The sequence below is a fragment of the Homarus americanus genome, unplaced genomic scaffold (genome assembly GCF_018991925.1).
Source record: "Homarus americanus isolate GMGI-L3 unplaced genomic scaffold, GMGI_Hamer_2.0 scaffold11628, whole genome shotgun sequence".
Taxonomy (NCBI): Eukaryota; Metazoa; Arthropoda; class Malacostraca; order Decapoda; family Nephropidae; genus Homarus; species Homarus americanus.
In genome coordinates, this window is record NW_024754732.1 from 530,001 (window position 1) to 557,407 (window position 27,407).

The 27,407-nt window shown below is 44.1% G+C and overlaps 1 protein-coding gene across 1 annotated transcript in view; it reads right to left on the minus strand.

The window, feature by feature from the left end:
• Positions 1 to 2,907: 2,907 nt before the first annotated feature.
• Positions 2,908 to 27,407, minus strand: part of LOC121856081 (peroxidase-like) — a 31,044-nt gene continuing 6,544 nt past the window's right edge. The window contains exons 2-17 of the mRNA XM_042351374.1: positions 19,834 to 20,138; positions 19,405 to 19,531; positions 19,037 to 19,264; positions 18,383 to 18,540; positions 18,033 to 18,118; positions 17,108 to 17,248; positions 16,747 to 16,825; positions 15,854 to 15,994; positions 13,890 to 14,060; positions 13,173 to 13,355; positions 10,423 to 10,575; positions 8,761 to 8,935; positions 7,412 to 7,530; positions 6,631 to 6,793; positions 5,631 to 5,768; positions 2,908 to 4,998 (exon numbers count right to left, since the gene is read on the minus strand). Coding sequence (XP_042207308.1) covers positions 4,644 to 4,998; positions 5,631 to 5,768; positions 6,631 to 6,793; positions 7,412 to 7,530; positions 8,761 to 8,935; positions 10,423 to 10,575; positions 13,173 to 13,355; positions 13,890 to 14,060; positions 15,854 to 15,994; positions 16,747 to 16,825; positions 17,108 to 17,248; positions 18,033 to 18,118; positions 18,383 to 18,540; positions 19,037 to 19,264; positions 19,405 to 19,531; positions 19,834 to 20,119 — 2,703 coding nt within the window. The 5' untranslated portion in view covers positions 20,120 to 20,138 and the 3' untranslated portion in view covers positions 2,908 to 4,643. The remainder of the gene's footprint in view (positions 4,999 to 5,630; positions 5,769 to 6,630; positions 6,794 to 7,411; positions 7,531 to 8,760; positions 8,936 to 10,422; positions 10,576 to 13,172; positions 13,356 to 13,889; positions 14,061 to 15,853; positions 15,995 to 16,746; positions 16,826 to 17,107; positions 17,249 to 18,032; positions 18,119 to 18,382; positions 18,541 to 19,036; positions 19,265 to 19,404; positions 19,532 to 19,833; positions 20,139 to 27,407) is intronic.

The following is a 27,407-nucleotide window of genomic DNA, read 5'->3' on the forward strand; positions in this document are numbered from 1 at the left end:
CTGCTGCTGCTGCTGCCAGGTCGGTTACAATACCTTGAACCACGTGTCTTTTACTGACCACAAGGTACCTCTATCTATCTATCTTTAGTTTTATTTTTTCTTAATTTTTATACTCTCTCGTTTCTTTCTTTCTCTCCTTATCTATTTATCTTTATTCTAGCTCTTTCTCTCTTCTTCATCTCTGTGTGTCTCTCTCTCTCTTCTCCCCTATCTACCTTTCTTTCACATTCGTCTCTCTCTCTTTTATCTCCATCTCTCCCCCCCCTCCTCTCCCCCCCCCCAGCATCACCTACATCAGCAGCTGCATGTGGGGGGTGGGGAGAGGAGGGGGGGCCATGTTCGTGACGTCACTAGGATCCGGATGGTATGCTACACGAACGAGAAATCCGCTTCCGGGAACAGGGATAATTAACCACGGAAGTCGACTCATTAATCTCTGGATCCGGACCTTAAATTAATCGAACTTGACTGATCTTAACCTAACTTTACAGTTCTTAGCCTGACTTAACCTAACCTTACTTTACCTGAATGAACCTAACTTAACCTAACCTAAACTAACTGAAGCGAAGTTAAACTAACCTAACCAGATAGACAGACGGGCACACACGCACACACACACACGCACACACACACACACAGTGACAGACAAAGGTGTAGTGGCAAGAGGAGCGGGAGGCGGGTAATGATTATAGGTAAGTGTATGTCAGCTGTTAGCTTAAGGTAGATGCCACTATTATGGTCAATTAAGAGTGACACTTTCTTGCCTTCGCTGTCTTGAGAGAGAGAGAGAGATAGTAGTATTATTGGCCAAAATGACCGTCTGCTTGGTCACTGCGCATCCATCCAGGGATTACTGTCCTCGTCCTCAATAAGCCTGGCTTACTTTCTCCAGCCTGGCAAACTTTCTCCCTCTTGGCTTACTTTTCCCCCTTGCCTTACTTTCTCCCTCATGGTTTACTTTTTCCCTCTTGGCTTACTTTTTCCCTCTTGCTTACTTTCTCCAGCCTGGCCTACTTTCTCCAGCCTGGCTTACTTTCTCCTACCTTGCTTACTTTCTCTATCTGGCTTACTTTCTCCGGCCTGGCTTACTTTCTCCGGCCTGCCTTACTTTCTCCAGCCTGTCTTACTTTCTCCAGCCTGGCATACTTTCTCCCTCTTGGCTTACTTTCTCCAGCCTGGCTTCCTTTCTCCCCCTTGGCTTACTTTCTCCCTCTTGCTTACTTTCTCCCTCTTGCTTACTTTCTCCCTCTTGCTCACTTTCTCCCTCTTGCTCACTTTCTCCAGCCTGACCAGATGAAAAGCGACTAACAACTGGCCATCAGAATGTCCAACATCTCTAAAAAAAACAGATGAGGAACGACTAGAAACACTGAAATATCCGGAGAGAGAAAAAAGACATCAACCTCTGCACTGATCTTGTCTAAACCGGCCGCCATCACCAACACGTAATGGATAATGACTGAGTGTTCCGTCTTACACAGGAAGTGACTTAATGGTAGTTCGTATCATAAAGGGTAGTGGTGGTAGGAGGGTGGGGTGAGAGGTGTGGGGTGTGGGTTATGGGGTAAGGCGTGTGTGGGTTATGAGGTGAGGGTTGTGGGTTATGGAGTGTGGGGTGAGGGGTGAGGTCAGGGGGTTATGGGTGAGAGTTGTGGAATTAGAGATGACGTGTGAGGGATGTGGGGGTGAGGTGGAAGGGTGATATTGGGGGATTGAGCATGTGTGCGTGTGCGTGTGTGTGTGTGTGTGTGTGTGTGTGTGTGTGTGTGTGTGTGTGTGCAAGTAGCTGCATGTTTATGTCCACATTTAAAATGTATGTATGTGTATGTATGTATGTGTGTATGTGTGTATGTATGTATGTGTGAGTCTAAATGTTTATATTAACATGTGTGAATGCACGAACACACACACATGTACGAGTACACATAAACCTGGAAATTACCATGTTTTTATACGATATTATGTGTGTTGGCGTTTAGGCACACACACACACACACACCACATCAGGTCCCTCATAACACCATCTATGAAGGAATTATTACACCACGTGATGCCGCTCTTAACACCATCTGCGAGGGAGATACTACACTGCGTGACCTCCACTGTAAAGCTTAATCTGTATGTTCACTGTAGGTTCCTTTACCTTTCTCTAATGAAGGCTTTTGTTAAACCACCAATGTATGTAATAAATCATTTATGTCCAGTGTATATTTTCAGCCTTCAGGCTGCAGAACTTTTTTAATAAACCGTTAATTATTATTATTACACTCACACACACGTTCAAACACACTACACTACCTCCTCGACCCACTATTCACTCTACCCTAACAGAGAAGCTTAAACCTAATTACCACCCACTACCCGTAATTCCAGATCGAGGCTCGCGTGATTACCTAAACCATAGAGGAATCCCACAGCTGCCACCACTTGTTTAATCGGCCCCGTGAAGACTTATGAGAGCCGCCGCCTCCTACTCTTCTTAGCTGAGTGTTTTTGTTGCTCACGTTTAGTTCCTAGAAGGAATTTACGCTTATTACTTTAGTTGTGGGAGGAATTAAATGTTTTTTATAGACGTCTGAGTAGAATATGAACGATTAATTCTGGGTCTTTGGTGAAGTTGTGTGTGTGTGTGTGTGTGTGTCTCAGTCGTGTAACTTAAATAACAAGAGAGATTAAGATCTCTCAAGAGGTCTAACAAGAGATGTTATAATCGCCTTAACTATTAGACAGGACAGGTTACAGCGTCTAAAGAGAAAATACAAGATAACACAGCCTCTTGCGTAAGTCGAAACAAATCACTATGTCCAATAATTAAGAAACAAACAAATAAACAACATCAATAACCTTTCTAAACAAACATACAAAGAAACAAACAACAATTAAACCCAATACAAAACAAACACAAAATCATTCTTCATAATTCACTTAGTTTTATTTTCCTTAATAATAAAACATAAATAATACAAACACTACATAAGACACATCACCTTAACTTTTATCTAATCTGAATACAAATTAAAACTGTCAGCAGAAATTAATCCCCTTTACTAAGTCACTTTTAACTGCAGAATGAACAGCTCAAAGCGTAGACTTCATTTTCCTAAGTAAACACCAGCGTCATTTTTATTTTCTTTCACTATAATGTTAGAAAATAGTAAATTGTTATATAGTTAGAGTAAACATAGTGATTGTTGATGTAAATAGTTGTGAGAGTTTACCTGAATAAATACCCACATCTTTTATCATTTTCTTTCATCATCTTTCAATATATAATGAAAGAAATAAAATAGCTACGGTAAGGTCTAATAATTTCATCATATAGTGAAAATGGCAACATACATACATACATGGGTGAGTCAGAACGAATCAGTGACCAGCACTTTGAACAACTCAAGCGAACACATTGATGAGGGGAAGGGGGGGGGGGCTAGACTACAATATACCCAATGTTAAAACAAAACCACGAACGGGATAACCTAAATCATTTATTTTCTCAAGGTAAACGAGATTAATCAGGAAAAAAACTAATCTATCCCAAGTTTTTTTTAATCATCATTATGGTTTATTTAATCAAATTACGTTGGTTCATATTCCTCTCCCTAATAATAATCAAGAAGCGGGTTGGCGGTCGTGGTACTTTTCGAACATTGTAAGGCTTTGCAGATGAGGCCACAATCGCTCTCAGGACAAACAACATGTAAACAAACTTAAGAAAAAGTCTTAATCACTTACTAATAAAATAACAATATAAATAACATCACAGAAAGCCAAAAAAAAAACATTATTAACAAATGAAATACATATATAACTATATAACTATACAAGACATACTAACAGATATACAAACACACATACACAAACGTAAACAAACAAACAGACGCAGATATTATATTTTCCTCGCTCTGGTATCGGGGTTAACGGTGTGATAATTCAGAGTTATAAAGTACAGCAGCGGTACAGAGCCATAAAGTACAGCAGGGGTACAGAGACATAAACTACAGTAATCATTCAGGTATAAATTTTGGTATTACTTTAGAACTACGACGCACCGTCTGTAATTACGATTTTAACTGTCTATCCATAACTGGGGTAGGGTGTGGGGGTCAGGGGGTGAGGGGGTGTGGGGGGTGAGGGGGGGTTGAGGGAGGTTAAGGAGCACACAATCCAGTAATCTGTTTGTCAGTCTTTCTTGATATGACTGATAGAGTTTCTCCAGCGCGAGGGAAATATTTTTCGAGTCGACGTAAATTAGCCAATGAAGAGTCAGCGATCATCCACATAACAAAGATAACAAAATTACGAAACACTCAGTCAAGAAAAGGCATTCATATAGCTTACTGACGCAACTATGAATGTTCTTCAAGCATCAGAAGAAACAGAATACGTCCAAATCCCAAAGACTACAATAATCCCTCTCAATAACGGACTTCTCAACAACATAATGGGTATCGTAAACCCTCTCAATACAAGACTTATCAATAGTGGATATTCTCAATAACAGAATCCTTCCAATAATAGACAGGGCTTGTAAGGATTACTCTGGCATTGGGAGGGTTTACTATATTCATTACTTTATTGAAGATTCCGTTATTGAGAGGGTTTATTGTGTTTATACGTATTATAGTCTGTCTGGATCCCGGCGTTCAGTTCTCGCCTCTGCTGCGCCCATAGAAGAGGGTGTTGGAGTAAGCTTGCTGGATCACATTATTGAAGTTATGTTGTGTGAGCTGCGACAAACTGGGACCTCCCCCTGCAGCGGAGTACCCACCCGAACCTGCTACGGCGGGAGGAACTATCTCACTCTCTTCATGTCCATTCTTCCCTGTCTTCCCGTCGTTATGGTCCCCCTCCCCCTCGAAGGGTCTGGGTAATTCCTGAGAGAAGAGGGTCTGTAGTTGGTTCTCGTCGTAGTCGCTGAAGGTGTCCTCAGGCTCCAGGTAGAATAGGTCGTCCTCAGCCAGGTCCCCAACGTCGTCATCATAGTAGTCGTCGAACTCACTGTGTGGGAGAGATGAGGTGTTGGTTTGGTGTTGTGGCGGTAAGAAGGGGGAGGTAGGGGAAGAAGAAGAAGAAGAAGAAGAAGACAGAAAGACACAAAGGAAGAAAAACAACACAATGAAAATGACAGCAAAACGGGTACCAAAAATTCCCTCTCATAAAAGACCACAAAATAAATCCCTCTTACAAGTTTAAAATCCTATTCGGAATCCCAAGCTGTAATCCCTAATTTGTTCTTCAAGAGGAACTTTTATACATCATTCAACTCTGATTTACCAAACTTACGTGAAACAATGGGACTTATATTCCAACTTTGTTTCTGAGGAAGTGAGGGGAGGAATGGAGAAGGAGAGGAGGAGGGGGTGAGGAGGAGGAAAGGAACTAGGATGGGAGGAAGGAGGTGAGGATGGGGGGAGGAAGGAGGGGGGAGGGGGAGGAGGGAGGGGGAAGGGGGTAGGGGTATGTCTTGTCATTACTGAAGGTAGCTTATGTGACCGTCTTACGTATTGAAGTTACCTGCTTTTTCCAACTTTCACTTAAATACATGTTTCTGCATCCAGCTGTCATAATTTCCACTATAATTTCATCTCTCTCTCTCTCTCTCTCTCTCTCTCTCTCTCTCTCTCTCCTACCTGGCCTGGGTGTGGGTGGTGATGTGAGTTAGGTTGTAGCCACCATTACCAGCATACACCAGCACGGGCGACTCCTCCTTCCACGCCGTCAAGTTCATGGTCGGGATGTTAGGCCCTTGACACGACTGAAGAACGTTTCTGTAGGGAATTAAGAGGCGATTTTAATTGGGTGTAACTATAGAGATTATTTAGGTGACAGAGTAACAGGGATTTATGGAGGGTTCAGTATGGAGAGTTCAGTATGGATTTAAAGGGCTTCAATGTGGAGGGACCGGTGTTTAAATGTTTTAATAAGAATTAATAGAATTTCAGTAAGGATTTAAGTAAATATTTCAGTAGAGAAAGAGAGAGAGAGAAAAAAAAAAACTTATTTTCTCCATTATATAAACCAATAACTGAATCCCTATTATATAAACCAACCTAGAGATAAAAAAACAAACTTACTTAATCCTGGAATCCAAATAGTCAACCCACCTTCCGCTTTCTGTTGGTGGCCCTAAACTAGTTAAGCCACCTACCGTTTTCTGTTGGTGGCTCTAAACTAGTTAACCCATAGACTGTTGGTGGCTCTAAACTAGTTAACCCACCCCCCGTTTTCTGTTGGTGGCTGTAGACTATAACCCACCTAGTTAACCCACCTTAACAAACTGACTTAATCCTGGAATCCAAATAGTCAACCCACCTTCCGCTTTCTGTTGGTGGCCCTAAACTAGTTAAGCCACCTACCGTTTTCTGTTGGTGGCTCTAAACTAGTTAACCCACCTTCCGTTTTCTGTTGGTGGCTCTAAACTAGTTAACCCACCCCCCGTTTTCTGTTGGTGGCTGTAGACTAGTTAACCCACCTCCCATTTATTGTTAGTGGCTCTAGACTAGTTAACCCACCTCCCGTTTTCTGTTGGTGGCTCTAGACTATTTAACCAACCTCCCGTTTTCTGTTGGTGGCTCTAGACTATTTAACCCACCTCCCGTTTTCTGTTGGTGACTAGACTATGTAACCCACCTCCCGTTTTCTGTTGGTGGCCGGAAGAGATTGGGCTGCAGCTGGTCTACGTCGTCCAGGTTATCACACAGCACCCTGGAGAGTGTTACCTTCCTCACCTCCCGCAGCTGCTGAGGCGTGAACGACGACACCAGACCACCGTTCTCGAACCAGAAGCGATCACCTGTAGGAGGGGAAGAAGGAGGAGGAGGAGGTAGTATTGTTGGTTATATTGGTGTACAGAGAGAGAGAGAGAGAGAGAGAGAGAGAGAGAGAGAGAGAGAGAGAGAGAAATAAATGGTGAAGATATTTGGTAGTGAAGTAAGATTCATATATTAGTGAGTGAAGTAAGGATAAGATAGTAAGTAGTGAAGGATGATTAAGAGAAGCGAGAAGTGAAGCAAGAGTAAGATAGCGAGTTGCAAAGCGGTGGCTGAATGAAGGAAGGAGAGGAGGGATGAAAGAAGAAGAGTAGGAAGACAGAAGGGAATGAAAATAAGGGAATGAAAGAAGGAGGAAAAGAAAGAAGGAAACAACGAATTAATGAATGTAGGAATAAATGGAAGGGAGAAAAAAGAAAGACATGAAAGAGAAAACAAAGGAATGAAAGAAAATAAAGAAAGAATGAATGAAGGAATGAAAGAAGAAAATAAAGAAAGAAAGAATGAAAGAAAGAAAGGAGGATTGAAGGGATGAAAGAAGAAAATAAAGAAAGAATAAAAGAAAGGAATGAAGGAAGAAAAGAGCAAGAAATAATAAAAAAGAAAGAAGGAATGAAGGAAGGAAAGAAGGAAGGACTCACCCCGGCGGAGATTAAGGAACTGTTGCCCGAGGATACAGGCGAAGGTTGGCCCCACCAGACCTCGTATAACAGGCTTCTCTGCCAGGCCACCGGGAAACAGGTCAATGTCATCCACATGTCTGTCGGAACAAAGGTCATGTGAGGTCACATTAGGGCCCTTAATTACGTCATCTGGAGTAATAATATTGATGATGATGACGATAATAATAATGATAATAATAATGATAAGATTAATAATAATAATAATAATAATAAATAATAATAATAATAATAATAATAATAATAATCATCACCTTCAGAATTATACATATTTCACGACATAAATTCACGAATACTAATAATCTTTTAACAGAGACAAAATAAAGCAACAAGAATCTTAATAAACACACATAATATTAAGTCTCTTTTGGGGCTTCATAGACTATTAACCCAACTACTCACAAAGTCTTTAATATATCTCCTGGTCTGACTGGTTGGGTCTCCTCTGATTGGAGGCACAGTGTAATTACCTGTCTGGGGAAGCCAATCAGATAGGGCCGTTTATTCATTTTTTAATCTTGTTTACTATTCGGGTTATATTGGATTATTTTTGTGATTAGTTTGTTGGTAGATTAATTATGTGGATGTTGAGAGGTAAACACTCCCACCTGTAGACACTACCCACCTGTAGACACTATCCACACTGTAGACAATACCCACCTGTAGACACTATCCACACTGTAGACAATACCCACCTGTAGACACTATCCACACTGTAGACGATACCCACCTATAGACACTATCCGCACTGTAGACAATACCCACCTGCAGACACTATCCACACTGTAGACAACACTCACCTGTAGACACTATCCACACTGTAGACAATACCCACCTGTAGACACTATCCACACTGTAGACGATACCCACCTATAGACACTATCCACACTGTAGACAATACCCACCTGCAGACACTATCCACACTGTAGACAACACTCACCTGTAGACACTATCCACACTGTAGACAATACTCACCTGTAGGCACTATCCACACTGTAGACAATACCCACCTGTAGGCACTATCCACACTGTAGACAATACCCACCTGTAGGCATTATCCACACTGTAGACAATACCCACCTGTAGGCACTATCCACACTAGACAATACCCACCTGTAGGCACTATCCACACTGTAGACAATACCCACCTGTAGGCACTATCCACACTGTAGACAATACCCACCTGCAGACAATACCCACCCGTAGACACTATCCACACTGTACTGTAGACAACACTCACCTGTAGACATTATCCACATTGTAGACAACACCCACCTGTAGACACTATCCATACTGTAGATAATACCCACCTGTAGACCGCCGCCAGCCTGCCCACGGTGTCATCATCCATAACCTGTAGGAGTTCCCCCCAGTTGGTGAATCTGTGCAGGCCGCACTGTTCCCTCCAGATGTTGTAGGCTGGCAGGCCGTGGTCCCTCCCCCGCTGTATATTGAGGGCTGCCAGGTCCATCCCATAGTGGTGACCTGGAGTAAGACCTGACAGTTAGTGGTGGCCTGTAGTTAAGACTTGGGGGTTAGTGGTGACCTGGGACATGTCTTAGGAGGTACTGGTGTATCTGGGGGTCAGTGGTGACTTGGGGGTCAGTGGTGACTTGGGGGTTAGTGGTGACCTGACCTGTCATAAAGAGCAGAAATTTGGGGTCATGACAGGAGTCCAAAGCTGTCATAACCCCCCCCCCCCACACACACACATCATCTTGGAGCCAATAAGATGACATCCTGTACAGTCCCCTTCACTAGTGCGTTTACAGGGGCTCGTCAAATAAGCATTCCACAAATCATTATCATTGAGATATTTGTTTTAATATTGTTTACTTTAATTCCATAGTGTGTATATTGAAGGGGACCTGCACCTCCACATATGGAAATCCAACATGTTTCCCCTGAGACAACAACACCAGGTTAAGGGTCCATCCTGCCGGGGGACACACCGTCCTCTCTGGTCCTCGCCGCTGGTAACACCCAACAGGAGCCAGTCAAAGATGATTCTTGTCCAGGAATGATGAACCAGCAGTTAAAATGACCAGAAGATTGATGATTTGGTGATTCTTACGTTTATTCTTCATGTTAACTTTGTATGGGTTTATTATGTTCACTTAAAACAGTTAGTTTAATTTTGTCCAATACTTTGAGAACTGAGGTCCATTCCTCTTGAGAACTCCGCCTTCTCTTGCCAAAATCAATAGACCTTTCAAGGCATCTATTTTTACTACCTTGTAAAAGTCGACGCCCACATCTCTGGCATCAGTCGTGTCTGTAAAATATTACTTCTCTATACTGCAGGGAAAACAATCTTTGGCAGATAGTGAGACTGGGAGGAAAGGAACAACACTCCTTTTATCAATGTCAGACAACCATTCGCCTGTCTCCACCAATCAGCTGGCCAGCTGGCGCGCCCGGCTCTCATCGACCACCTCCACCAATCACCATCCACCGCTAACCTCTCCCTCACGGTATTGGTGGATTCCCGCCAAGAGGTTCACCTTAGACCAGCGTTTCTTAACCTGGGGTGCTAGCACCCCAGGTTAAGAAACGCTGGTATTGAGTGTACACCCTACTTCGGCGAAAAACACTCTAGAGTGTACCATCAGGTGAGATGAACTCTTACCACGGTGAAAAACACTCTAGAGCAGTGATTTTTAACCCGGGGTGCTAGCACCCCTAGGGGATGCTGGAAATGACCCTACTTTTGGAGAATGAACAAAATAAATTATCAAGCAGTACTTTACTTACTCTTTATAGTGCTGTAGCAACTGTAGTTTCTGCAACCTGACTACAGGGGGGGTGAGGTCGGAAAGGGTTAAGAAACACTTCCTTTTACCGTGTGTGTCAAGACCCACTTACTGTGACGAGAACCAGGTGACCCTTACTCACCTGCGGTCTGTCTGACGTCACACCATGGCCAAAACTGACCTACAATATAGAAGAGGTCGCACTGACTTTGAACTGACCTGGTGTCTGGAAGAGGTGCTTGGTGAGCTCATTGGTCATGTAGACGTCACGACCCTGAGCCATCTCAAAGGCCAGTCCCAGCATAAGGCGGTCCACGCTGCCGAAGTTGTGGATGTTGGCCGGGTTCATGAGCTCCTCGTGTAGCTTGATGGCTGAAGGAGGAGGAGGAGAGGGCATTAATATGGTGTGTGTGTGTATGTATGTATTTCGTCTTCTTCTGCTACTGTGGTGTGAGGAGCCGCCTTTTATCTATACCTATAACCTGCTGTATTGTCCCTCTACACACAAACACACACACACACTTCACTATCACCCTTCATATACGTCCATACTATCCCAGTGGCCCCTCTCTACCATCCAACAATTCACTCTCTGTCTTCCGCCATAATAAATACCTTTTACACTTCACTATTTCGTATTCCTTGCATTCCGATAAACCTTAAACCCAACCTTGGAGAGATAACTCATCTCTGGAGTTTGTATTTTAGAGCAGATTATTTCACACACAAGTCCCTGTTTCTGTGTCATCAACCATCATTTCTGTTTACGTAAAGTTTTCCCCTTGTTGATGCGTATTAGCTCTCCAATCATCATCTTATGTATAATTATAAACACCTAAAATACATCACAAAAACAAAACACAATCGGATTTGGGGCTTTCATATGTGTAAGTTTCTTTAAAGGAATAATAAACAATAGATGTCTGAATAAGTATAAACGCCAGGGGGGTGAGTAATGGTATTAAATTTTCTGCAGGAGACACGTGAGCATCGCGGCAGCACTGACATACGGTCGTGTTCCCAGCACCGCCGCCGTGATCAGACGCCCAGATACGGTGGTGGAGCTTGGCTGTGGCGACGGTGGTGACGGGGTGTTTTGTTCGATCTGCCTCCCTTCCTTTCATCCTTCCTTCATTTCTTTCTTCCTTCCTTCCCTCCTTTCTTTCTTCCTTCCTTTCTTCCTTCCTTACTTCCTTTTTTCTTCCTTCCTTCATTCATTTCTTCCTTCCTTCCTCTCGTATATGAAAGCTGTTGTTGTCCATTATCAAATGAGTAGTTACATGTTCAGTGAAACCTCCATATAGCGGACTCTTCTCTCCTTACAATCCGTTAGATGGGGGTTTACATCTAATGGGTCCTTGATATAACGGAATTTCATCTCTATATCGTTCGTTAGATGGAGGTTTCACATCTAACAAACCCTCGATATAACTAACTTTTATATCTATATCGTTCGTTAGATGGAGGTTTCACATCTAACAATCCCTCCCTATAACGGACTTTCATCTCCATATAGTCCGTTAAATAGAGGTTTCACTCTATGAATTCCCCTTTACCCATCGTCGGTGTAGTATATAATCCAAGATAAAAGTTGTTATTATGAAAGCCTTCTCCTGTATATTTGACAAGAAAATTTGTTCATATTTGGTAGCTTATTAACTGTCTGTATGCAGCCTTGACAACAGAGAAGATTGTACAGGTATGGAAGCCTTTTACTACAGCATCTCTGTTTCTCACACGTATCAAATGGTGTTTCTTCACATAAGGACACAAGACTATCAAGAACAATGCGGATTATACATTATACAGAAGCCATGGCCTAATGCCCTCGACGTGACCAACTCCAGGTGGGGAATGGCCGCCAGGTGAAGTGGGTATCCTCACAAGGAAGAACTCCACAGGTATGAGAGCCTTGGGCGTGTGTATACTGACGGTGGTGGTAAAGAGGAGGGGGGGAGGGGGTCTTAAAGGCACACATCTCACTAGAACAAGTTGTCACCCCAAGAGTCTTTCATTAAAAAGCTGTGGTAAAGGAGACGATTGAAAAGGTGGTTAGGATAAGAGGGCGATATCTCTCAGTTGAGGTGAGGTGGGGAGGTCATTAGTGTAAGGAGGAGGAGGAGGTGAGAGACGAGACAAGAGGACACACACTACCTGAAGGACTTGTGAGAGACGCTGATGACGATACCCTCCTTCAGTAGCCTCCCTATGTCAATCTTATATAAAAAAAGATCTTCATCGCGCACCTCGTCGTAGTTATATGAAGGAGGAGAGGCTTAATGACTTGCATCAGTTTGGTTCCTAATGATGAGGTTTGTACTTCATTTAACCCCTTGAGTAAAGTGTCTCACTCTGTACTGAATACACTCGTCAGGTGTTGGCTAAATAAAATACTAAAATGGCGTCCCCGTGGTGAAGGGGGTAGTGGAGATAGTATACTAATGGGAATAGTCTATGAGAGAGAGAGAGAGAGAGAGCGATATCCTTGGGGTAAAGCGGAAGAGAAAAAAATCCATGGAGTTAAAATGTGGAGATCCATTCAGGCGTGGAGTAATGGTCTTGAAGGTGAGGAGGAGAGTAGAGGGAGGGTTGGATGTCCCAGATGCTTTCTGAGTCTTTTATGTTTATTCAGATGAAGAAAATGTTGTCTAAAGGTGCCTCAAACCTTTTATAACCCAGGAGGAGGAGGAGAAGAGTTCAAAAGGCTGCTTCAAACCTTTTATAACTCACGCACAGAAAGACGAAGGCTCAAAGGCAGTTTCTAAACCTTTTATAGCTCACAGAGGAATATAAGGGTTTAAAGGCTGTTTCAATACTGTAGTTTATAACTTGCACAGAGGAGGAGGAGGGGGAGGAAGAGGAGGGTTCAAAAGGCTGTTTCAATACTTTATAACTCACGCAGAGGAGGATAAGGAGGGGGGGAGGAAGAGGAAGGGAAAGAGGGTTGTTGAAGGCTCCGGTGTACTCACTGAAGGGCACCCGGCGACCAGTCTTGTCACAGCGCATGAGTGAGTGTTGGACGAGGCTGTGACCGAACCTGAAGGCGGCGGTGGCGAAGGCGTTGGTAGCGGTGGGGTTTGTAGAGGCTATGTAGCCCCTGTAGTAACCGTATTTCTGTAGTGGCAGCCGGAACACCTTCATTACCGCTGGACCTGTCAGAGAGGGTGAATAAACAGAGATGTCATGATAGGTTCCCCACGGCAGGATATATCGTGCTACAGGACACGACAGGATACAGATACATAGAACTAAGGTTAAAGACAGGATATGGGTACAAGGAACTGCGGGACACGACATGATACAGTGACATGGAGCTCAAAGGTACAACAGGAACCGAGAAACTTTCTACAAAGACTTGGGCGCCAGGAAACACCACGCTCTCTACGACATGTAAACACAAGGGGGATGGGAGGCGACAATAAACACCAGAAACCCCAAGATTAAAACAAAATTGTTCTCTAAAACAAAAGACGATCGGTTCTCAGTGATAGAAAGCGACACGATTTTCCACAGCAGACAAGAACGTATTCTCTATTACAATATAAAGAAAATAACAGGCTCTTCACAACTGAATCTTTACTACAGAAAACAGAATCTTCATAACAGAATCTTCACAAAAGAATCTTTACCACAGACATCAACAGAATCTTCACAACAGAAAACAACAGGATCCTCACAAGACTCACCCAGCACAACAGGTAGCCACTCCCCGTATGTTATTCTCTGCATCTTGGCTCCCACTATCCTCCGAGCCTCGTAGAACAGTCGGTCATCGTTCCAAGCTGGGTTGATCTCCGCTAGCAGGGTTACCAAGCGGTTGTGTTCACGTAGCCAGACGGTATGCATGCTGGTGAGGGCTGAGGACGGGCACCAATGTAGAGGGGGTGATAAGATGGTGTAAATTAGTTGACATGGTGATGATGAAGGGAGTGGTGACGGTGATGGTGGTAGGGATGGTGACGGTAGTGGTGGGGTGGTGGTAGTGAGGGTGGTGGTGGTGGTGGTGGTAGGGATGGTGATGGTGGTGGTGGGTGGTGATAGTGATACAGTGAAACCTCTATTTAACCGATTATAAGAAGAGGGAAGTCCTTTACACACACACACACACACACACACACACAAGATGCCAAACAAATCCCCAATTACATATAACAGGAGTGTAGTAGCGCCTCCCACTCAGCTTCCTTTCCCCCCGCCTACCCCCTTCTCCTTTCCTTCCCTCCCCCTATATTTACAAACCAATACATTTAACTACTTCTTCTTCCCTTAATAGCTCCTCCTCCTCCTCTTCCTTCTATTGATAGCTCTTTAAGTTGCCATTATTTCTCTCATATGACTCAACTGCCTCCATTTTCATAGCTCCAGTACTTAATTGGATCACTTTTGAGTTTAATAGATCGTTCCTTTGATCGCTTGCTTTTTTATTAACTCTCTTGTATGTATGTATGTATGTATGTATGTATGTATGTATGTATGTATGTATGTATGTATGTATGGTCTGCATCTAAGTCATAAGGATATTCTAGTGACGTCATTACTAAAAGGTCAAAGGTCACTTCTGATTGGTGAACACTGACGAAACCCAATAACCTCCGTCATACTATACACTGTAAACATTAGCTCCCGGGAATACGTCGAAGGATCACGTATATCATTCATTAGACTTAAAAGAATGTATTTAATTTATCTCATACAAGAATCAACATTAAAATGGATTCTCAAATATTCATGTTCAAGTTTTACGTCCAAGTGGCTGTGTGAGAGCCTTTTCTAAGTGCCTCAGCGTTTCCTAAGTGCCTCGGCGTTTTTGAGTGTCTCGGGTCATTCTTAAGTGCCTCAGGTCTTTCTTAAGTGCTACGGGTCATTCTTAAGTGTCTCATGTCTTTCTTAAGTACCACTGGTCTTTCTTAAGTGTCTCATGTCTTTCTTAAGTGTCTCAGGTATTTCTTAAGTGTCTCAGGTCATTCTTTATAAAAAACAACAACAGAAAAGCAGACAGATAAACTACAAACCAACCACTCAAGACATCGGCATTATACCTAACTGCCCCCCCTCCCCAAAAGCATCCAATTTATAAGGGATTGGCCTAAGTCTCAGGTCGTTAAAGTGATACTATAGAGGAGCTCCGGCAGCGTCTTACGGGTTACTGCCGCAGTTGCTTCTTGATTTGCCTCTCCTAATTGGCCCGTCTCGATACACAATGAGCGTTGTACATACTGGGTGGTGGGTTCGTCTGCTGCTTTTCTTGTTGAGTAGGATGGGTCTGTGAGGGCTAGGAGGGGTTAGTGAGGTCTAGAACGGGTTTGTGAGGCTAGGAAGGGGTTGTAAGGGCATGTGAGGGCTAGGAAGGTGTATTTCTAGGTTTGTGAGAGTTTGTGAGGGCTAGGAGGGGTTTGTAAGGGCGTGTGGAGGCAAGGATGGGCTGTTTTTGGGTTCGTGAGGACGTGTGAGGGCTAGAGGGGCCTTGTGAGGGCTAGTAGGGGCTGTTTATGGGTTTGTGAGGGTATGTGAGGGCTAGGAAGGAGTATATCTAGGTTTGTGAGGGCTAGGAAGGGCTGTTAATGAGTTCGTGAGTATGTATGGAGATTGTGGTGAAGGGAATAACATTAACTTCCTTATCCTTAATTAACGAAGGTGTTCAACGACTTACCTGGCTGTTCGTTGACTCTGACATCACCAGCGTGGAAGCAGTGAAGGTTTCTCGAGTTCTCCCGACACTCTCCCTCATCAAAGTGGTTCAGGGGAGGTAAGAGAGGCTTCCGGAATCTCACAGGCTTGTATTTCAGCATACCTGAGAGAGACGCTTCAATTTAGTAGTAATCAGAGGCTAATTACTGGTGTGTTTATCTACTTGAGGGAAACAGGAGTGATGTGGGGGTGTTTAGTGAAGCCCTATGTGGTAAAAGGAGGCTTCGGAATCATACAGGACTGTATTTTTATCTCCCTGAAGTGAAAAATTGGTAAAAATAAGTAAAATAGGTTTAAAACATCCTATAGGGTTTCATTTTGGAATCCTTTCGTTGGACAATAGACAACATAGGTATAAAGGCTTCCAGAAACCTCACAGGATAAAAATGTAAGATTCCTAAACTAAGAATGTGTGATGCGAGTTTTTATTTCACTGATGGGGGGGGGGGAGGGGAGGGGAGGATAATGGGGCCAATAGAGGGGGGTTTCACGAGGTTTCTATAGCCTTATTGAAGTATGCAAATAAACCCACGCACACATTCTAATATACATAGATACATCTGCACACATATTCACCAACACACAATCAACCCCACTCCACACACACACACACACACACACCGGCTGGTAATCTCACCATCTTATTCACTGCATTCGTGAAATATTCCCATCGTAGCGAACTCGGGATGAAATTGTACCTATACCTGTACCTGTTCTACACCTGTACCTGTACCTACACCTATCTGCTTGCTAAGGTACGTGTTAGGACGTGCTAGGGTACGTGTTAGGGTACGTGTTAGGATGTGCTAGGGTACGTGCCAAGGTATGTGCTAGGGTACGTGTTAGGGTACGTACCGTCCTCCCACAGCCTTAGTTGAGCCATCTCCTGGTCATCTGAGCCGTACACGTTGGAAGCATCCAGGAATGATGTCACCTGCCAGAATTGACATCTTGTTACACATTATTCACATTTAACGGACTATTTGGAGAGGAAATTCCGTTATATCGAGGATCCGTTAAATATGAAACCTCTATCTAACCTGGTGTATCTACTCAACATACCTGGTTAATTTGCTCAACACACCTGGTTAATTTGCTCAACACACTTGATTAATCGACTCAACAAACCTGGTTAATTTACTCGACACACCTGGTTAATCGACTCAACAAACCTGGTTAATTTACTCGACACACCTGGTTAATCTACTCAACACACCTGGTTTATCTGGTCACGGGGTCCCAAGGCGCAGTTGGGTCGTGGGGCAGGTGAGGAGCGGACAAACTCCATACAGGTGTGGTTCCACTGGGAGTAGAAGGGGTCAGCGGTGGGTATCATGATAGGTAAACAATCTGGATGCTGGAAAACAACAACACGGGTTCCATTATATTCACTCTGATAGTTTCTGAGGATGTTTTTTATTTTATTTTTTCACGTGTAGCTAAAGTGAATGTGATAAATTCCTTTACAAACGCTTAGACATAAGTTAATTACCCCTTTACAAACACTTAGACATAAGTTAATTACCCCTTCACAAACACCCAGACCTAATTAAACTCTACTATTATAACTACGACGACAACAACTGCTATTACTACTACTGCTACCATCCCCAATACTACTTCTACTACTTTTTTTTTATATGGCCTCCATCCTCCCCTTATAGCCAGACCTTCGCCACTACTACTGCACTACTTACTACTGCTAAAACTACAGTAATAAATAATATTATTGCAACAACAACAACAACAACTACCACCACAACGACTGCCACCAACACTACCACTATTACCATCACCACCACAACTACTGCCACCAACACTACCACTATTACCATCACCACCACACCTACTGCCACCAACACTACCACTATTACCATCACCACCACAACTACTGCCACCAACACTATCACTATTACCATCATCACCACAACTACTACCACCAACACTACCATCACCACCACAACTACTGCCACCAACACTACCACTATTACCATCATCACCACAACTACTACCACCAACACTACCATCACCACCACAACTACTGCCACCAACACTACCACTATTACCATCATCACCACAACTACTGCCACCAACACTACCACTATTACCATCATCACCACAACTACTACCACCATACTCACCCTAAAGGCCTCAGGTAGCGGGGTACCATCGTGTTCATTACAACACCTGGGAACACTGTGGTTGAAACCCCTCGACTGTGCTGTGGCTGTGGAGAGAAAATTACTTGGTTAGGTTAGGTTAGGTGTAGGTTAGGCTTAGGTTAGGTTAGGTTAGGCTTAGGTTAGGTTAGGTAAGGTGTAGGTTAGGTTAGGTTAGGTTAGGTTATGACACTGATGTGAACAAAAGCAGATATTAGATTTTTTCACTCCTGGTGTGTATGTTTGAACCCCCCCCCCCCTTATGGTCACAAAGACACTCACCAACCCCACACACACTCACCACTCAGCCACACATTCACCAAGACACTTACCAGTCAGATCATGGTCGAGGAACTGGCCCCACTGCATAACCATCATAGTGATCTGGTAGGAGGGGCGGTTGAGGGGGCGGTGGACGGTGTCGCTGATCTGACGAGGGTTGGGTAGGGGGCCTCGTCTGACGCTCTCCCGAATCTGTTCTATCCCGTCACTGTGGTAGAGAGAGAAAGAGTGAGTGAGTGAGTGAGTAGGAATGGGTATGTGAGTGAGTGAGTAGGAATGGGTATGTGAGTGAGTGAGTGAGAGTGAGAGAGTGATAGAGTGAGTGTGAGAGTGAAATATTGAGAAAGCTACAGTGTAAAAAAGCAGAAAGACTTAGTGAGAGAGACAGACAGATAATGATGATGGAAATATAAGAATAATGGAACTATTAATGATAACAATGATGACAACGATAACTAATCAATAATCTGGACACAAGAGAGAGAGGCAGCGATTGGCTATGACTCACCTAATGACCTATGAATCACCTGGACTACCTTGTGACTCATCTTATGAACTCACCCGTAACCAGACTCACCTGCGGCTTTGACGTTCACCTGATACGCATCTAATACGCCGTGACTCACCTAAGCACCTGATCCTCACCTAAGCACCTGATCCTCACATAAGCACCTAACACACACCTAAAAACACCTGTGACTCACTTATAATCAGGAGGCAAGAAGCGAGCAAAAGGCCTGAAGGCAGCGCCCCACTCAGTCTTGACGGGGTTGTTACAGGTGCCATCCAGTGTACGGAACATCTGGGAGTACCCGGGGCAGGTGAAGCTTGTTATTTCATCCGACTTGACAGGGCAGTCATCGTAGAGGGCTGTGTTCCTCAGTGACACCTGCTCTAGTCCGAATAACGTCTGCTGCCGCGTCAGTAGGAATCTGTTGGTTAGGTGAGTGAGTTAGATTACAGTGCAGAAAAGTACAGCATTATACAGCACAACGGAATGCAGTTTAACACAGTATACAACAGCACTCTCACCCTCTCTCCCTACCTTTCCCCCTCCCTCCCTCTCACTTACTGGCTAGACAGTAGCTCTGAGGCCTTGAGAGAAGCGTAGCCGAAACTGGCCAAATCTTTACTCTTCTTCTTCTGCTTGTTGAAGGCCGCTAACAACAGGCCAGGATGACCTCGCTTAAGATGGTAACCTACAGAAGAGGTCAAGGTCACATTAGGTCAAAGGTCACACTAGGTCAAGGTCACATAAAAAGGTTTGGTTCACATTAGATCAAATTTACATCTGGTTAAAGGTCAGGGTTAGGTCAAGGTCACATTAGATCGAACTATACAGAGAAGAAAGTCCGTTGTATTTGAAAAAACCCATAAAACGGAATATATGGAGAAGAAAGTCCGTTACATCGAGGATCCGTTATATATGGAAACCCCTATATAACGGAATACATAGCGAGATAAGTCCGTCATATGGAGATTTGAAGGTAAACAAACTCACCATCTTTAAAGAGTTGTGGTTCCTTGATGTGAGTGAGATAGTGGGTCTCGTTCATCCCATAGCTGGTCACATGTCGTAAGATCCTGGAGCCAACGTCACTAGATTCACTAAACTGGATGGGTACAGGAGCTGCCCTACCCTCCCTTACCCACGATAAGGAGTAAGGTTCAGGTTTATGGTGTGGCCCGTGGATAGGGCGAGGCAAGGAGTGGTCTGTGGAGTAGGGGGTAGGGGAGGCCGTGTTGTCTCTCACCCAGAGTAGGAGGAGTGTCGTCGTCAACATCATTCTTCTCCCGCAGCGCCACCTAGGGATATAAAATGTAAACAATGTAGAGTTTTATTAATTTTCGTATCATTTTTATCTGTCTATCTTTCTATATCTATTCATCCTTCTGTCTATCCCTCAATACACCAGTCTCTCTACATAGATCTGTCTATCTGTCTCACAGCCTGTCTACAGAAGGGGCTCTCAGCAGCGTATGCCACGACGCAACACTGGGACCTGCTGAGGTGATGCCCGTGACCCAACTCTTGTGATGGTCGACCAAGGGCGCAGAGGACTGACTGACTGATCCCTTCTCCTCTCCTCCCTCACGGATAAATGCACACGGACAGGCGGATACACAAAAGGACGGAAAACCAAAATATGGTTTTCCACGTACTGTATGAGCCTTTTGAGTGGCCAGTTACTGTACTACAGTATGTCTAGACTCTCAAAGATTCCATCCAGGCTGAAACTCGGTCAAAAAAGATGGCCGTTCATATCATACCGGAACTCTTCTCATCTCAAAAGCTACCTTCCTCACCTCAACTGGGGACAAGAAGGAAATAGGAAGAGATAAAAAAAACCGAGGCATTTATTTAGTAGCAACAATAGAAACCACTCAACACCTCACCTCACCACCTACACACAGACGCTAAGAGCTCTTTCTCGGTCGTACGTCTGGCATCTATGTGAGGGAGGTGGGGGGGGTATTGCTGCCAGAAAAAATGTTGTACGTTTCCTCTGTTTGAACTTTTAAGTAAATTCCTACGAAAGAACAAAACAGACGATGTTCATACGGTGTTGTTGCTCCCGGAGATAGTGACGAGCTTGAACTCTCTCTCTCTCTCTCTCTCTCTCAGAGCAGCGGGCGGTAAACAACAACAATATTAACATCACGGGAGAGGTAAATATTGGTTGACTAAGAAAAACCCACAATTGAATCATTCCTGTCCTTCATTGGTCCATTACTCCACCAATCACGATAAACTATAACGATACTTGAAGAACATTATGAACATTAGTTACCACATCCCGTCGAAAAGTTGGCAGGATTAAATATCTGGGAGCCATTATTATCCTCGGCAACATAGTGAAACAGTGGTTATCAAAATGGACGTCTCAGTTTTCAGGTTAATGCCTTGATAATGACGGCCTTTGTACACAACTTATATACCAAATTTTATAATAGTTTGGTAGTTGTGGTGGCGGTGTTGGTGGTGGTGGTAGTGGTGGTAGAGGTGGTGGTGGTGACTGGTGATGGTAGTTTTGGTGATGGCGGTGGTGGTGGTGATAGTGATGGAGGTAATGGCGGTGGTGGTGCTGATGGCAGTGGTGGTAATGGTAGTGATGATAATGTCACCACCGTCACTATACACGCCCCCACACCGTTACCAAGATCGCCACGCCGCCGTTACCTGTACAGTGCTGCATCACCTGTGTTTGTGGTGTAGGAGGGGAGAGAGAGGGGGAGGGAGAAGAGGGGGGCAAGGAGAGGGGAGGGATGAGAGAGGGGAGGGGAGGTAGAGAGGGGGCAGGGGAGAGGGGAGGTAGAGAGGGGGCAGGGGAGAGGGGAGGTAGAGAGGGGGCAGGGGAAAGGGGAGGTAGAGACGGGGCTGGTATTCAAACAGTCATCCTGCTCATCTGCACTCACCCTCTCTCACCCCTCCCCATTCACTCTCACTCACTCTCACCCCTCTCATCCCCACACTCACTCTCACTATTACTATTATTATTATTAGTGATTTTCTGTCATAAAGTTTGTGGTGTAGGAGGGGAGAGAGAGGGGGAGGGAGAAGAGGGGGGCAAGGAGAGGGGAGGGATGAGAGAGGGGAGGGGAGGTAGAGAGGGGGCAGGGGAGAGGGGAGGTAGAGAGGGGGCAGGGGAGAGGGGAGGTAGAGAGGGGGCAGGGGAAAGGGGAGGTAGAGACGGGGCTGGTATTCAAACAGTCATCCTGCTCATCTGCACTCACCCTCTCTCACCCCTCCCCATTCACTCTCACTCACTCTCACCCCTCTCATCCCCACACTCACTCTCACTATTACTATTATTATTATTAGTGATTTTCTGTCATAAAGTATTTTTTTGAGGTGGCTGTTTGAATTACTAAGAACAGAGAGAGACTGACTGACTCGCTAAGGCACCTGCAGAATAAGGTGTTGACTTCCTGAACTAAAACCTATTGACTCACATGACGGAAAGCACCTCTGACACAATGCGCTTTTATTACAGAACCGAAGCTGTGTGTAAAGTGCACTTATTTACTGTGAGAATAGATATAACCGTAAGTGAATTATATTTACTTATCTACTTTATGTTACTTTTTCTCTTCGTCACTTATTATTAGTCTGTTAGTTTTGTATCACTTTGGGTAAATATTGGTCATGTATTGTATATTGATATTAGTGGTAATTGTACAGTTACTACTTGTGTGAAATGTACTATGGTCTATGTGCCCCATGAGTGTACTTTAAGATACAAAACGTACCTTTGTAATTAGTGGATGTTGTTCCGTAATGTACTGTTTCACGAATGTACTTATTCACGGTGTGGTTACTTAAAACATACTTTACCACAGTACATACATGGTGTGGTTACTTAAAACACACTTTATCACAGTTACCACACTATAGCTGTCGTTTTCTAAGTATTAAACTATAACGAACGTCAATATATACACACCTAACAATACTATTTCCCCTCCTCTCCACTACAGTCGTTCAAAACACGTGTGGTAAGGTCATTTAACCAAGGATAGCCAATAAAGCCACTAGATTCTTATTACCAGTAGAGGTGTTGGGTGTTGGGTTTAGGGAGTAACTAAATACACTATCCCCACTAACCTCTTCACTACAGGAACGCCAGTTTGAATATTTTATCTCACTAAGCCTGACGATTTTATTCAGAACATATAAAGCTCTCGTACTTAAAAGGTTAAATAAATATCTTTTATATTCGGTTAAATTATCGTATAAAGATATAAAACAGTACAGATATATCAATATAGTTTAATAAGTATATTAGAATTATGATCCAAAGCTTAAGGAAACATAGTAAGCTGAAGTGTCTCCACCTCAGCTTATTTCATCTGAAAATTAACTACACCAACGAAAGTAGTGCTAGTTATTAACGATACACAAAGACTTATTGAGAGCACACACACACAGACAACGTAAACACCTAGAAAAAGTGCAAAAGAGGGCATGTAAGATTATTCTCTCCCCTTCCTACTCCACATATCAAGAAGCGCTCAACACACTGACCCTCTCGGTTCTCTCTGACCATCACCACGACCTCATCTGCAAATTTGGTGAGAAGTTTCTGCACCATCCTCGGCACCGGCTCCTACTTCCACCTGAGATTCCTCGTCCGCAAATTGTTGTTCGACACCACAGCCGCATCCAGCCCATACGAGCACGAATACTGATCGCTATAAGAACAGCCCAGTCCCAACCATTGCAAAAATTATCAACGCGTAATCAACCAGTGTATTCACTCCCAGTCAATCTTACCTTTTTGCACTGTCACTATGTTGAAATGCCCTGTAGTTTGAGCTTCTCCCCACCTAGTTATTACATATCATATTTGTATCACTTATGTTACTTGTATATTATTTGTAAATCAAGAGACCCATTCTCCAATTATGTAACTGTATATTTTCAGCCTTCCGGCTGCCATGCTCTTTCAATAAACCGTTAATTATTATTATTATCACACACACACACACACACACACACACACACACACACACACACACACACACACACACACACACACACACACACACACACACGTATTACTATTTTATAACTATTCACAAAACGCTCGGAAACTCGAGAGCCATGAGCGAGGCGATGTGGTACAGATGTAGAGGTAGATAGCTAGCTACACAAGGAAAGACAGAGATAGAAAAGAGAAATAGAGAGAGATGTGGTGGTAGACAGCGAAGTGACGTACTGAAAAAGATAGAGAGATTAACAGAGGAAACTGGAAAAGAGAAAATATAAGAGAGAGAGAGAGAGAGAGAGGAACAGGTCACACGTGGGCAGACCAGACAAGAGGTTTATAGAAAAGCTCAGTTCTTTAAGTCTTTCATGTTACCTCCAACACACACACACACACACACACACACACACCTCGAAAAAGTGCAAAAGAGAGCATGCAAGATTATTCTCTCCCCTTCCTACTCCACATATCAAGAAGCGCTCAACACACTGACCCTTTCGACTCTCACTGACCATCACTACGACCTCATCTGCAAATTTGGTAAGAAGCATCTACACCATCCTCGACACCGGCTCCTACTACCACCTGAGATCCCTAGCCCGAGAATTGCTGTTCGACACCACAACCGCATCCAGCCCATACGTGCACGAACTGATCGCTATAAGAACAGCCCAGTCCCAACCATTGTAAAAATTATCAATAACTTGTAATAAACCAGTGTATTCACTCCCAGTAAATACTACTTCTTGCACTGTCACAATGTTGAAATGCACTGTAGTTTGAGCTTTTCCCCATCTAGTTAATATATATTTTATTTGTATCACTTATGTTACTTGTATATTATTTGTAATTCGAAACCCATTCCCCAAATATGTAACTGTATATTTTCAGCCTTCTGGCTGCCAAGCTCTTTCAATAAACCGTTAATTATTATTATGATTATTATTATTATTATTATTACACACACACACACACTACTACTACTACTTTGCTGTCACTCGGAATCGAGTATGACGATCATCTAGCTACGATACAATGATATGAGTTATTAAGTTTGTCACCTAGGTTGGTGAGTTTTGAGGTGACTAAAGAGGCCGATACGGGACCCGCAGGGTGGTCCACATTCGTTGCACATGTGGAGGGCTGCATCTCGTGCAGGAGGGGCGGTGGCAGCGTCTTTCCGGCGTTGGAGCTTGTCTGCATCGGTTTGCAGTCGGGCGAACTCGAAAGTATTGACACCTTCTCGTGTGGTACTCCTCCAAGCTTTACGATGTGGAGTAATCGACTCCCAGGTAAGGGGGTCGATTTGGCACTTTTTCAGGCTTGTCTTAAAACTATCCTAATACCTTTTCAATTGCCCGCCGGCGTTACGTTTACTATTCGTTAGGTGACTGTAAAGTAGCTGCTTTGGCAGTGTACTGTCGTCCATGCGGGTAACATGGCCAGTCCAGCGTAGTTGTTGATGGATAATGGTAGCCTCGATGCTCCTACAGTTGGTGTCAGAAAGAATACGGGCATTTGTTCTCTTGTCTTCCTAGCAAACTCGAAGGATGGGACGTAGACTACGTTGGTGAAAGTTTTCAAGTGCCTTGAGGTGCCTTCTGTATGTGAACCATGTCTCACTGCCATATAGCAGGGTGGGGAGGACCACTGCTCGATATACGTGCAGCTTTGTAGATAATTTCAGCTCCCTACAGCTGAAGACATGGTTTCGGAGTCTGCCAAAAGCTTGAGATGCACATCTGATCCGAAATACCGAAAGTGGGCAACATTAGAGAGGGTAGTACCGTTAAGCTGGATGGATGGTGGAGGTGTGTCTGAACCAGGGGCAGGTTCAAAGAGAATCTGAGTCTTGCGTATATTCACCTCAAGGTCGAGGTGTGCATACGTATCTGCGTAGGTGTTCAGGATCTCCTGTAAGTCGCGTTCAGTGTGAGCAACAAGAGTGAGGTCGTCTGCATATGAAGTTCAGTAATGGAAGCTGCCGACACCTTAGTTCTTGCCTGGAGTCGTCTTATGTCAAAAAGACCCCCCTTCACCCGGTACTCGATGTCTACCCCGCCGGTTAAATTGGCACTGGCACGAGTAAGGAAGGTAGCCAAGAAAATGGAAAAGAGAGTTGGTGCTAGTACACACCCTTGTTTAACCCCCGTTTGGATGGGGAAGAACTCAGACTGGGTGCCGTTGTGCAGGACACTGCCGTTCATACCATCGTGGAGTTGCATCACAATGGCTATGAATTTTGGTGGGCAGTCAAAACGGCTCAGGGCCCACCAGAGGGCTTGCCTGTTGACTGACTCGAAGGCCTTGGTTAGGTGGATGAAAGCCATGTACAGGTCATGACGCTGTTCTCTGCACTTTTCCTGTATCTGGCGGGCATCAAGGATCATGTCAGTGGTACCACGTGATGGTCTAAAACCACACTGAGATTCTGGGAGGAAGTTTTCCTCCTCAGGAAGAAGTCTGCTTAGAAGGGCTCGGGCGATAATCTTGCCAGCTACTGCCAGCTACGGAGAGCAGCGAGATTCCACGGTAGTTGCCACAGTCTGACAGGTCACCCTTATTCTAATAAATATTGACAATGGTGGCGTCTTTAAGAGCTTGGGGGATTTCCTCCTTTTCCCACATATTCTCCTGGAGAGAGTAGAGACGGCTGGTAAGCAGAGGTCCTCCTGCTTTATACACCTCGGCTGGGATTCCATTAGGCCCTGAAGCTTTGTTATTTTTCATTTGTTTGATGGCAGTAGGTACCTCATCCAGGGATGAAGAATAGCCGAGGGGGGTCAGCTCTAGATGCTGAGGGACCTGCTGGGTAGTCAGGACATCCACATCGGTGTTTCGGTTGAGCAATGAATGGTAATGCTCTTTCCAGCGCCTTCGTCGTCTTTAATTATGATGTTGCCATCAGATGAGCGGAGAGGGGCTGTGCCACTAGTGATTGGCTCGTAAAATGTTTTAATGGAATTGAAAAATTCACGCATGTTGTGCTGATCTGCATTTTTTTGTATTTCACATGCTTTATCTTTAAGCCAGTCCATTCTTTAGATTGCGAAGTTTCCGCTGGGCAGCAGCTTTCTTCTTGAGGAAGGTATCAGCTTTGGTCCGAGACTGAGGGTTGTTCTGCCAGTCAGTAAAAGCAGCACGTTTATCATCGATGAGTACTTTGATTGGCGGGTCATTTTCATCAAACCAGTCCTGGTGTGTTCCTTTGATCTGGCCGAGGGTCTCTCTGCAGGTTTTTGTTATAACAGTGTTTAGAGTATCCCATTCGGCACTGGGGTAATCTGAGGTCTGTTGTCTCGTGTAATCATCGGAAAACTCATAAAAACTTGAGGAAAAATAATTATCTATACTATTTAAACTCTTCCGCTTTTGTTTCCTGAGCGACCGTGACGAGAGGATCACTTGCCAGGAGGAAAATATACCCTGAACTGCTCTTTTTCCAGGTCATATTACTAAGCATATAATATACCTTACTCCCTCCCCCCCCCCCTTTAGTGCTTGATATAACGGGGTGTCTTTTTTAAAGGAGAAAATGTAGTTTAGTGATAATGTTTGCTATCTAATGGACCCTCTATATAACGGA